At 48.7% G+C, this 13245-nt stretch overlaps 3 protein-coding genes across 3 annotated transcripts; 1 reads left to right on the forward strand and 2 right to left on the reverse strand.

Annotated features, from left to right (window-relative positions):
- Window positions 1-163: 163 nt before the first annotated feature.
- Window positions 164-4630, reverse strand: FPRO_11932 (putative FUN12-general translation factor eIF2 homolog; the record flags this gene model as incomplete). Its single annotated transcript, XM_031221461.1, has 5 exons — window positions 164-1977; window positions 2031-2347; window positions 2436-2923; window positions 2976-4196; window positions 4400-4630. 5 exons carry the CDS (start codon window positions 4628-4630, stop codon window positions 164-166), a joined length of 4071 nt encoding a protein of 1356 aa, XP_031087017.1.
- A 4581-nt stretch (window positions 4631-9211) lies between these two features.
- FPRO_11933 (uncharacterized protein) lies at window positions 9212-10542 on the forward strand (the record flags this gene model as incomplete). Its single annotated transcript, XM_031221462.1, has 3 exons — window positions 9212-9416; window positions 9474-9632; window positions 9689-10542. 3 exons carry the CDS (start codon window positions 9212-9214, stop codon window positions 10540-10542), a joined length of 1218 nt encoding a protein of 405 aa, XP_031087018.1.
- A 293-nt stretch (window positions 10543-10835) lies between these two features.
- On the reverse strand, window positions 10836-12926 carry FPRO_11934 (uncharacterized protein; the record flags this gene model as incomplete). The annotated part of the gene is made up of 3 exons (XM_031221463.1): window positions 10836-11975; window positions 12025-12419; window positions 12473-12926. 3 exons carry the CDS (start codon window positions 12924-12926, stop codon window positions 10836-10838), a joined length of 1989 nt encoding a protein of 662 aa, XP_031087019.1.
- Between the last annotated feature and the right edge of the window lie 319 nt (window positions 12927-13245).

The raw sequence follows: 13245 nt of genomic DNA on the forward strand, positions 1-13245 counted from the left end.
TGAGATGAAGCCTCAAGCCTTGAGCATAAGATGGCCTGGCGTTGTAGGCAGAAGTCAAATTTAGTCATGATCTGCCTCACAAATCTGATTATTACCGTCAAGAGTCGTTATTTTATCTATACCATATTAAATGCCCTTCCACGTGATTCAACATGTTCCCAACTCAGATTGCTAGAGCAAGAACATACTCGAGAATCTCATAGCCCAGCTCAATGTACTTCTTTCGTCCTTGAGAGCCAGTCTCCCGGAAACCTTCGGTATATATGCCATCATCAATCCCGTCCAAATACTCGCAAAACAAATCAATCCCGTCCCCAATCAACACCAGCTTTTCCAGCGCACTCATATCAAGGCAACGTTGCAATAAGTCACCATCGATATGCATCATCTCCCGGGCACGCCGGGGCTCGAGCTCTGGATCCAGATCCATCCCCGGATCGCTGGCCCCGGACGAGTAACTGTTCCGGACGAAGGGGCAAATCTCCTTGTCCTGGTATGCCAAGTTCTGTATCAATCTGAGGAACCGCCAAAGATCCAAACCTATCAATGAAAATTGGTGCAGTGAACCATCAATAGACACTCCCAGTATGTCTGCCTGATCCGCTGTGCTAAACAAAGTATTGTATCGTTTTTGTCGGTCAACAGCCGACCAGAAAGGCCGAGTGTGGCCCTTGCGGAATCTTCTGATAGATGTCGGCAAAAGCCCTGCAACGACAACCTCGAACTCTTTATGGCGTTGACTCCATGGGATCCAAACTCCTGCAAACCCTGCTTGTGCCGTGGATATAAGACTCACTGGCCACTTACCTGGCTCTTCTTCAGAGTCTCCCATCTCTATTACATGTCCCGTAAACCGAGTCACTCGGTCGCTGTGGATAATAGAAGGGTCACTGCTCTCCGATTCCACGTTCAGGTCAATGACCTGAAGGGAGTGTTGGGCAGTCAAGACGCAGACTTTTGTGCCTTCCACACGCAGGGTTGTGGCTGGAGAATCCAGCCTGAACTGCTTCATAGGTTTGAGCTTTTTCTCCGCGAGATCCAGGACTTCCCAGTGAAGAACCTTTCCAACACAAAATAGAAGACCCACATCGTCTCCAACGACTGTGTAAATAGGCTCGGCGAAGCCCTTCTTCTTATATCGGGTCCAGAACTGTAGTTTTCTTGTCGGGCAATCGTCGCTCTCAGGCTTGACCGCTGTCACAGACACAATCATCAGTCGACCATGTTGAGTGGTTACGATGATGAAGGGAAAATGTTTCCCATCTTTGACATAGGTCCACTCATAGAGACCAAATATCCTGTCGCCAAGATGTCCTAAGCCGGAAATATAATCGGACGGCTGCTTATCCTTGTTAGCTGCCGTTGCGACATTCGCACCACTTTCGGGATCGATAAAGGAGAGTGTCGGGCGATCATCCTTCAAGTGTGCAACCACCAAGACCTTCCAGGTCTGAGAATAGATGACGCGCATCGGTGTTCCGCCGAGAGGAATGTTGCGAGGAACAGGTCCAACATGCGGCCATATATCAACGAGAAGAACTCGTGTCCCGGATAGTAACATCAGGGACATATGGCGTTCGTATCCAGAAAGGCTGCCTTGGAGGCCAAAGGCTGCATGAACGGGGGGTGATGACATTGAAGGTTCGTTCGAGTCGGTTGCCCAGATTCGGGTCTTGGTCTTGAATCTACTACCCGTTGGTGAAAAGTCCGTCATAATGGATAGGCTGTTGTCACAGCATGTGAAAAAGGCCTGCTTTCCATCAAAGAGGCTAGATGCCGGGAATACATTGGTTGGTGAAATGCCAATCTGTTCAATTGAAAGTGAGTAATGCGCAATATCGTCTCCTGGTATCAGGATCGTCACAAGATGACCGCTTCTCGTGCCAAGCACCAAGATGACCTTCTCAGCGGTGTCATGGATGGCTAGCACACTTGTATATGCTTCCATATGAGAGTAGCCTTTTTGGTCAGGAGTAACTGCGAGTACTTCAGCAAACTCATTCTTTATCAACAGCCAACATCAGACTTACCAAGGTCTGGCTGAGGAGCGTTGCTGCTAATTTCAAGGCCAGCCAGCGAGTATATAGTTAAGAGTGGCAACCCTTCCGTAACAGAACCTGCAATGATGTAGGTCTGTGCTGACGTCTTGAAAAGACCAATGCAAGTTATTTCTCCTTTGGCCTTAATGGACGTTGAGTGCTTCAGATTCATTTGGTCAACCAGCAATACATCAAGTTGGGAAGCGCTTGCACCATTTGAGGATATCACTACGATATCATCTGTGCAGCACGCATGTTCAGCTAGCAATAGAGGGTTTCCACACACTTCACCATGATTGTATCGTGAGCTAGACTTCTATTAGCTGCTGTCGCAGAATCAAAGAGAATGAATTCAGGATTGTCAATACTTGCCTCTGTGTAGGTGCAACAAGATACGTGGAGGTCTCACTGACTTGAATTATCACGGTCTGTTCTGTCTGACATGCCGAGATTGTTCGCGACGATGTATCGAACGGACAGGCCTCTGGCGACAGAGCATTCGCATTGCTGAGATCAGCGGGGAAGTGAAGGACATCAGTAGAATGCGGCAGTGACAAAATTACGTAGAAGCTTCGCTCTCCTTGAGCCTCAACTGGGAACATCCAGGACTGGCGGACATGTTGGTCATGGTCGAACTCAAGGCCGATCCGTGCCTGAATGCCCCATCTCAATTCTGTCAAACTCGACCGGGGCCCACGGCCGGACGTGCAGAAGATGCGATCCGACTTCGGTCTTGAGTTTGATGATACCTTGCGTTTCGTCGAAAGATCTTTCCTCCTGCTATCACTCCTCCAGGAGAGATTGGTATCTGTCGTGACCAAATCGACCACAGGAGACCAATTGGGAATGATGCTGACTTGTTGGGGATCTTTGCGAGGGATAAGCTGCGGAAATCGGATGTTAGCTGAGGCCAAGATACAAAGAGACAATGCGAACCACCTTCCAGATTCCACCTGGACCAGAGTCGCCGCCAGTTATCAAAACATCCGAGAAGACATCATAAGCTGTAGTGAAAGCGGTTGTGATATTGGTGCTGATGGTTCCGAGAGTCATAACTGTTGGAACTAGATCTCGCGAATCGATCTCAATATGTGCAATAACGCCATCTTCGCGAGCCAGATAAATGACATCCATCTTCTCCAGGTATATGTTAATCCTAAAAGGTCTCGCCCAGGTGGTCCAGAGCGGTTCGGCAGCTCCATGATGCAACTTAGTCTGTTGAGGGGAGTGTGTTTCCAAGGTATCGAACGACGTCTGCCCTGTGAATGCGTTCTTTACTATGCCAATCGAGTGTTCTGAAACTGCTAAGAAGGCAGTATTGACTTTGAGTGGAATGATCATGAGAGGCATTCGGTGCTCTTTTGGCAGTGGTGTCCCTTTCTCTGACCGAAATACTGCGGTCAGTTCATCGCCAAGCTCCCAGTCGTAGACGACCATGCGAGACACGTGAGCCTGCTTACTCACTTCACGTCTAACAATGATCAATAGGAGAATGATATGGTAATCGTCCTCCGGTCGTGGATATAAGAACTCCATTTTGTGTATGACGCCCTGCGTTATTCGAACGCGGGTAGACTTGACAGGCTTCAAGGATCCGCCGTCCTCATATTGAGATTTCATATGGGACAGCGACTCCAGCTCGTAGACAATGAATCCACCTTCAGCGGATCCAGCAGACATATATCGCGACGAGGGGTCAATGGACAGGTGATACCCCAAGAACTGTAGATTTCTGGGGCTCTCAAACGTGGTAGTTTCAAAGCGCAGTGTCCCATCGAAAAGTTCTTGAATGAAGAGAAAAACGGCATCACCAGTCTCGAGCATTAGGACCAGTAGCTGTGGTGGTAGTGCACGCTTTTCTTTGGCCTCTTTGGCCTCTTTGGCCCCCTTGGCCCCTTTGGCCACTTTTCCTTCTTCGCCTTCGCTGGCTTCTTTGGCTTCTTTGGCTTCCTTGGCTTTGCTCGCCTCTGCGACATCTTTCATAGGAACATCAGCGCCTTCGGTCTTGGTTGAAGCAGCGGCTGCATCAGGGATGTCTCCCTTGGGCGGACCTCCCAGAACTATCGCATTTCGGATTCGTGTACCAAAGTCAGCTTTTCGTATAACCTCATGCACTTGTCCGTCATCGCGGAGTTCGCTGATTTGGACGAAGCGATCCTAGGCTAGTTAGCAACAACTCAGCATTTAGACAAGGCTTTGAGGAAGAATATCAAGCTCAAGCTCCGACATTTATGGACAAGTAACCCAGAAAAGGCGTGATTCCGTAGCATCTCAAATCACAGTCTAAATGGCCACAGCCAGGGATGACGCCAGCATATGGGGCTTGGATACGAAGGTTGTGGAAGAAACAGCAGACTTACGCCAATGAATGCGATGTCGTTGTGAGAGCGCGATCGTAAGCAAACTGGGAGGATCCAATGAACGACAGGGCTCTCAACGACAGTCCTAGAGAGTATTCCACACTCAGGTGCCTTGAGACTTGAATCTGGGGCAGCTTTGGGTGTGGTCGAAGAAGCGTTCAAAGCATCTTGAAAGTTAACGGTCTGCGTCACCCACTCGCCATCTCTAAGAACGCTGCTCTGAAAAGCCATTCTGTCCGCTTCATGGCATTAGAAATTGAGTTATAGGTGGCGGATGATGTCCCAAGGGCGGGAGTGATGGTTGCAGGAGGCTGTCAAAACGATGAAACGAAGGATATCACGCGGGACATTGGTGACGTTTCAGTGATAGCTAATATGCCGAGTCGAAGTACAATCAGGTAAGGGGGGCCAGATTACCGAGAAAGCAAGCATTGAACGGACTCAGACGCCAGGTGCCTCGCTACCGCATGTACTGACTGTGCTGTACAATGTTGGTCTGTTGTTGTTGGTGCTGGCGTTGTCCAGTGGGGAAAGATGCGCGACGGTCCAACACCAATGTGAGGTCGCCTGATTAACGCCTAACAGCAGTTTCCTGGTTTCGACAATGACGATTTAGCTGCAGAAGACTGAGTGTCATGGAAGAGGGGGTCGATGAACAAGCTTGAACAAAGTCTCAACCTCTATTAGGCAGTGGGCTAGCTGCGATATAAGAAATTTTTGTATCTGATACCTGAAGGTTGGAATCCAGGTGGAAGAAGACTTCGGATGGAAGAGAAGCTAAGGAAGTCGTCCAGGGCTAAGTGAGCTGGCTCGATCTGTGATACAGTATTTATCGAAAGCGCGAATATTTTGAGCTCGGAAAAGATACCGGCGAAACTGACGATCAAGGGTGATAGAGAGACGACCAATTCTTGTTTGTGAAGTTAAAAGAAGAAGAAGAAGAAGAAGAAATTGAGCTGTCAAGGTTTGTGTGTGTGTGTATGTGTTTTTTGGAGACACCGCGGAGATTAGAATGAGGTGTGAGTTGTTCCAAGGATGGATCGATCATTGATCAGGTCAGGGCAGCGTGTTAGACAGAAGCCCTATTCGTTTAGTGATTGGCACTTATAGCCAAGGATTGGTGAATCAATCTCGGGACTTGAATTGAAATGAGAGCCACCATGGGCATGGGGTCGGTATAAGAATCAGACTGGTCTGAGAGGGAGATAGAGAGTCAGACAGAGAGAGATTCGAGGCGAGGCGTGTGAGGCTCCACGGGAATCAAAGTTTAAGAAGCGACATGGAAGCCCGAGGTCCACTCCACTTGATTGCCCTCCACTTCCATTTCTGCCGTAAAGATCTCGAGCGGCGGATAGATTTTTAGCGCCAGTCGGGTCCCTGCAAGATTCCGTCTGTGTAACGAGTGACACAAAAGAATCATGGTCCCCAGCACTAAAAAGGTCAAATTCTGATGCTCGACGCGCCATGAATCCTTGTTCACCTGCAAGTTGCCTTGAGTGATGATAGCTGGACGACCCGGTTTCACCCTAGGTACTAAGGTACCTTGCGTATACTACCTACTAACCTACTAACCTATGGAACCAGGCCAGCAACTTCAAGCAACATTGTAAGATTGCCCATAGTATCTTACTCAGAATTGCCCTGGGACACCAATTGCCTCCGTGATAAAGGCCAGGTAGTCCAAGGTAACTCCCATGAAAACTCTAGTACCTTGAGTCGGTAAGGTGCCTACCTACCTTCTACCTGTCTGCTTTAGTCTGTATCGTAGTGTGCAACCAACAGGTAGGTGTGCTTGGAGCCTCCTCCATTCACTGCGATTGAGAAGAATCTTCCGCCTGAGCCCTCCGTAGAGGGCTGCTTCGTGGAACCCCCACGGAGGTTTGATAATCCCTCTCCCAGAACCAATCTCGACTACTATTCAGCCAAAGAAGAAACCATTTTTGTACATACGTACATATACCTACACATACAGCACATGTTCAACCCTAGATCCCTGTACATAACGTACCATCTTCGTCAATGATGACGATCTGATACCCGGCATCGCAGGGAAGAGCCTTTGATCTCGACAGACTGGTGAAGAATCCTCGAACTTCGGCCGATCCCTGTTATTTCACAAGGACAGCCACTCATTCTTGAGAAACCATCCATGAAGCATGACCCTGGAGTTTGGTATGCAGCAGAATTGGTAGTCGGCCAAGGCTCATCAGCTCGGTTCTGATGAGCACCCAAGCACTCCAAAACTCCGCAAGAGGCGACCGAGAACCAGGGGGTCGGTAACTCGAGCGGCTCTTCTTAGGTCAAACGGGTGCCAACCACACCTCATGTGGTTGGCTGTCGACTCACATCGGCCTTTGTGTTGCGTTGCGTTGTGTTGTGTTGCAGTTCGATTCTTAGAGGAAGTTGCTGTCCGAATTACGTACTACGTATAGGAAATCATGGATAACTACTAGAATTTAGGGGATGCACTATTTCGACTATCTTTCTTGTCAGCTTCGTCATTTCCTACCGATCGACTAGTAAGAAAGCTAGCTCTAGCTGAGCTTCTTGAGCTGGGCCGACCACAGACAACCTAGTCTAGTACATGGGACTTCGCTCCGATTCAACCAACGGCATATCACATTCTCATCCTGAGCGGCTCTTGACATTCCCGAAATCATTAATAAATCATCCAGAAGAACGATTATGGAAATTCCAGCAGCCATTAGGCCGAGCCTGGACCAGCCAAGTGTCTCAGCCTCCGTCCCTTACTTTTATCACCACCAGCCATACTCACACGAGACACAAATATGCCCTTCTGCCTTTTTGGTCACACCGACTTGAATTAGTCGCCTAAGGATCAAGTGGGCACGAACTCAGTCACAATGACGCTTAGCCAGTCAATCGATCAAATGGCTTTGTGCTTTTCTTTATTAATGCCGTTTGATCTACAAAGAGGTCTCAGCATTAGGGGACCTTCGAGTGTATCTCGAGAACGAACCTATTCTTGGGCTTTTGCCATCTCTAAACCAGCCACAGTCTTTCCCGTGGCACTCTGGCACCAACTGCAATTACTACCCCAACTCGCAGATCTCCTATCATGGGGATTATAGGAGCTTGCAATATGCTCTAAGTGATGAAAAGATTTAGGTAAGTCTTGCATGAATTTAATGGTCTTGTAGACTTGCTTATTTCATCATCGCAGCTAAATGTCCAAAGTCTTCTTGCTCCCCCAGCTACCTTATTAGGCTAGTCGCCATCAGCTCTAAAAATCCAAACTTAAGCTGTACTAGTGGGACTGATCTGAGCCAGGATTTGTGATCCACTCCATTTTCTCCCCCACGGCACTAGATTCGACACTTCTACCCGTACTCCGGACACTTCAATCATCAACTCCACTCCAGAGCTAGGGAAAGCTCCAAGCTGACAACTACTACAGCAGATGACTCGAGTTTGGGTTTTGGTCTTGAGACCATCACAGCTCGCGCGAGTCAGTCTTTGTCTGTAGCTCCTGGGGAAGTTGTTTTCATGCTGGCCCTGTAAAATGTGGCTCACAATGGTTTGTACCTCGAACACGACATGTCAGTTACGCCAAGCCGTTGTCGGAGACTTCCAGATCCCTTTGGCCATGCTAGGGCCAGCATCTAATGGGTGACTGTTCCGTGCATACCTATTTTCACTCTGTTAATGATGGCCCTACATGGCAAACAGAAACGATTACCAAACTGATTACCAAATGCAGCTCTAGAAACGATATTTGCTAGTGCGACCATAATACAAAAACTGCTATGTCTAGGTAGGTATTCGGGTCTTTGTTAGTTGATAATCAGAACTTGCCATTCCCCGTCTCGGACAGTCCATGGCCATAACAAAAAACAAAAAACTAATAAGCATCACAAGCGCCAGCATCACCAAACTTGCCATCGGGAAATTAATGCAGCAGCATGGCAACGCCAACCAGGTCAAGGGTTGAATAGCATGGGTAGCCCTTCAGGTCAAGAGTGAAGGCTGTAGACAACTGCATCCCCAAACTGTCAAAACAACCGATCCAATGAGCAGTCCGCTGTGCCATGTCTTGACCTGATCGAGACTGAAGCTTGATGTCTGATTGTCCATGGTCACATGGTGTGGAGGTGACGTTTGTCAAGCAGAACGAATGATAATGGTGATGGCAAGCCGTAGCCATATTGCTAAACCAAGAAGCAAAAAGACTTCGAATGAAAATATACATAGAATAGAGAACCAAGTGTGCCAAAAGTAAGTACCTAGGTAGGTATGGCTTGGCTGCCCTCGCTGCTATCAACTATCTAGACTACTAACCTACCTACCTACCTAGTACCTAGGTAGATACCTTAACTGAATGGTGGATGTGAGGCCACTGATTTCAAATCTAGGTACCCACTAAGATAGGGTGGTTAGAGTGGGTACATGGCCCCTGACTCTGTATCAAATCTGAATCAATCAGACCTTGGGTCATCCAAACAGGGATCAACTTTACTTACGGTCCTATCAGCAAAGCAACTCTCATACCTCTCATGACTTACGCTTGCACTATAATCTTCATCCACCAAGTGACACGAATCACCCACCACAAGTCCCTTGCGACACAAACATCATCGGCAAAAAGATAGCAGAAGAGTCATAAACTTGACCAAATAGGCTTTTCAGGAGCTAGCAAGGGAACAAGAACAAGTTGTTCTGTTTCTGAGCTGGTAGGTTCCCTCAACCTTGGCCATGGCAAGACTCGCCACCTGATACTATCCCTTCTCATCGATTCGCTCCGTTGCATCCCCCATTTCAGATTGCTTGTTTTTTCTGTCTATCGAGCCAGTCATGGACAATCCGACGGATAGCGATAATAAGTCGCCCTTGTCTTTCAGTCGCACCAACATAGAGACATCGCAGGAACCGGACATGCTATCTCATCCTAAAGCTGCAGATATCATCGAAGCATGCGAATGGAGAGACATTGGCCGTCTCCGGTCGCTAGCTGAAGCTCATGGTGGATTCCTGTCGGATACGTTGCGAAGACAAGCATGTTCGTTGTTACCGTCCGTGTATACACCCTGTTTCATTGACTGACACCATCTCACAGGGCCCATCTTGCTAGGTCTTGATGCTCCCTCTGACGAAAAGGATGACCCTGATCTTGCATTGCCTCAAGAATCCAACGCATGGAAGCAATTACCCCGCCATAGAGATGAGGATCAGGTCCAGCTCGATGTCAATCGCTCGTTCATCTATTACCCAGCCAGTATTTCTCAATCCCTACTTGCCCCCAAGACATGGCGAGAGCTAATACAGTGCCAGACCAATCCGACGCAGAGCTGAGTCTCCGCAAGTCAGAACTCTCATCCCTCATCACCGAGGTCCTACGTCGTTACCCTTATCTGTGCTACTTCCAGGGCTACCACGACATCTCTCAGGTTCTACTGCTGGTGCTGGCACCAACATGGAGAGCTCGTGTTCTCGCGCGCCTATCCGTCCTGAGGATACGGGACTTTATGTTGCCCAGTTTTGGGCCAACAACCGCTCAACTCCGTCTTCTGCCGGACATTCTCCATGCTGCTGATCCCAAGCTCCGACGGCATCTTGCAGGTGTTGAGCCCTTCTATGCCTTAGCGGGAACCCTGACCATGTATGCCCACAACATCGAGACCTATCAAGACATCGCCAGATTGTTCGACGTCTTCCTAGCCCGGGAGCCTGTATTTACAGTCTACGTGTTTGCGCAGATCATTCTTGACCGTCGAAATGAGATCTTCGAGATAGACGAGCCTGATATGCTGCACGTCATTTTGGGCAAGGTCCCAACAAAAATGGATCTGGACGAGCTTATTATAAAATCAGCCGCCCTCTTTGAGCAGCATCCTCCTGAGACTCTTAGCTACTGGCGACACATCTCTAATTTTAGTGCTCTAAAGACAGCCCGGGATATCGAAACCTGTGCGAAACAGACCATGGAAGAGGGCTCAGAACTTTTCGAGAAGCAGGTCAAAGAACTTCATTGGCAAGAAATGTGGGATCACATCAAGTTGGTCCTCTGGCGTTACCGCCGCCCAGCCAAGACCGTTGGTATGGCTCTTGTTGTGGGAGCCCTGGCTTTCTACCTTCGCCGCAATCCAATACTCGTCCATCGCATTGCCTCATTCTTCTCTCCATAGACACCAAAGTCCCCACCCGCAAGATAATTGCTCAGATAGATTGCTCAAGGGCGGCATATTGGTTGTAAAAGTTGGCAGGTGGAATGATTTACCCCACGCTAGAATGGCATAGATAACACTTTGTTTGTTCAAGGCTCTGTTTAGCAACAAGACCCGTAGATGATTTCACCGAGACGCCATGCAAAAGAAATATACACATAGTTACACCCAAGGGAAGACATGAGAATGCACTATTCTCCCGTGAATTACCCCTCCTGTTTCCCAACAATTTTGTATCCAGATGAGCCACTTTTCTAGGACGTCTCTTGGTACTGAGTCTTCAGTTCTTCGAAATGCTCCTGCTGCTCATCAGCAAGCTTACCGTTCGCATCGCTGATAATGGTGAGGATAAGTGAGTAGTTGTTATACAAGAAGCGCCCGCTCTTACGCTTGTCGCCGAAGAGCTCAGCTTGACGAGTAAGAAAGGTCTCAACTTCGGAGCGCAAGCGGCGCAGGCTGGACACAACAGGTTCGTCATCACCAGCATCAGTGCTGAGGGCCAATAAGCCGTGCAACAGCTGCCCGAAACGCTGGGTCACAACATGAGGTGCCGCAGACAGTTTAGCGACTTCGGCGCGGCTCGGTTTGGCGGGCACAGCATTGCTGAGGTGGCGCACAGAATCGCAGTGACGATCCATTATGACCTGAAGACGGGGCCACAGGAGCATGGTCGTAGCATTGATGTAGCCATCCACAGCAGGGACCTTTCGGCGCTGGAGCTCAAAAGCAAAATGCTGGTTCAGCCGGATACAAAGAAGTAGCCCAAGCGCGTCGTATGTCTCCCCTATCAGAGTCTTGGAAAGGGTTCTGCCGAGCTCGAAGGTAGCCTCGAAGACATAGTCAAAGTTCTTTGAAATCTGGCTGTAGGACAATGCGGGAGAGAAAAAGGTGGCCATGAACGTGTATTCCGCCGTGGCATTGTCAATAAGTGCCAGGTTGAAGTTGCGGAAGGGTACTTCGAGGTAGTGAGTCGATTGGTCTTCTTCGGCGAGATATGAGGAGAGTGCCGCTTGATTGTTAGTTTTCAGAAGATCAATGCGCCGGCCAAGGTTAAATGCATCATGAGGAGGCCCTGGCGCCCTGTTGCTCGAAAGAACAGTAGCCTTGCGAGTTGCATCTTCATGGCCAAGAGCGTCGTTCTTGTCTAATATGTGAAGCCTGATTTTCCCGAGAGCCTTCTCATACCGGGAAAACTGATTAAGGTAGTACCACCGCATAGTGTTCATATATGCAAGGGCGATCTCATTTGCGAGAGTCGGATGATGTTTGTGCAGGAATGTGTAAAGATCCTTGTATCGAAGGAAACTTTGTTGCTGAATAATTTGGGCATTGATATGCGGTGAACGTAGTGCTTTGATCTGAGCCACGATGAAGTCTCGTATGCGCTCGATTGCCTGAAGAGTTAGTTGAAGTTCTGACAAGAGCATGGCAGAGTGCAGATACCTTGAAAGTGAGCTTGTCAAGAATCGGTTCGAGGTCCTTTGCCGCATTACTAGTTTGAGTTTCGGACTTCTTTTTAAATAGAGTCGACCTGCGATCCAGTTCGGCGAGCATCTTTGCCCACGTCTCATCGATGTGCCCCTCAGAGATCTTAGAGATAACTTCGGGTGGCAAGCTTAGCTCTTCTACCAGAGGCCCCAGTGCCTTCTCAACTTGTTTCCGGTTTTCCAATCTTCTATTCAAGGCTGTCGATCGGGTTTGCAAAGATTCGATGTCTGCGGATACCAGGGCAAGGTCGTTACGGAAGTTGGCAAGGCTGATTTCAACTGAATTGAGTACATCGTCACATGCTTCTATCGACCGGTGAAGATCTTCGAGTTTGGTTCTATCATTCTCGCCTATGATATGTTAATTATAGGGGTCAAAAGGGTATATGTTGCGATAAACGGACTCTCTTCTGCCGTTTTTGGCTTGCGGTTGCTGATTGTGATTGTATCAGGAGGTTCGGACGTGGCAAGCTCCTTTAATGACAATCCCCCAAATACGGCCTCGAAGTTGATATCGTCCTCATTAATGGCAGTTTTCTTGTCGGCTTGTTCGCGGTCACTCGAAAAGCCTGCTAGCAAAGTCTCTAGCACCTCCAAAGAATCAGATCCCGTGTCTATTGTTGAGGCCTGCCTCAAGTTGGAACCATTAGGCCTTCGCGAAGACGAAAGGAGTGAGATGGTGGAATCATTGGAGACGAGTGATAGCGAGGAGCCTCGTGGAGAAATCCCAGGACGCTGAGATGTGACATATGGGCTCAGAGTGCTCGAGGTTCTTTTAGGATATACTCTGCCACCGGGTTGAGGCGTAGAGGGTCCAGGACTGCTGGCCGGGCCTCCCGCCAGTCGGTCGAGCCACATACCGGGAGAAGTAGAACAGTAGCAGAATTCAGTATATGAAGGTTAATGCGCGGGTTCGATAGCCGTAGGCAATATCATGGTAATGGCTGTCGAAGTCAAATGCGTTGGTCGATAATGGGTATCAAGCTATTAGTGAAGCTGAGATGGGCGCAAAAGGGTCAACTTGGCCAGCTTGCAACGCGAGGCTGTTGACAGCCATGAAATTGAAGGTGTCGAGTGAAAGCTGATTGGACACTTCAATCCGGGGACACTTCAACTCCAGCCTTGTGTGGCTGTGCGGGGCTCTCTCTAATTTTGGCAACAACACACAGATCTTGGC

The sequence above is a fragment of the Fusarium proliferatum genome (assembly GCF_900067095.1).
Source record: "Fusarium proliferatum ET1 genome assembly, contig: FPRO_scaffold010, whole genome shotgun sequence".
NCBI lineage: Eukaryota > Fungi > Ascomycota > Sordariomycetes > Hypocreales > Nectriaceae > Fusarium > Fusarium proliferatum.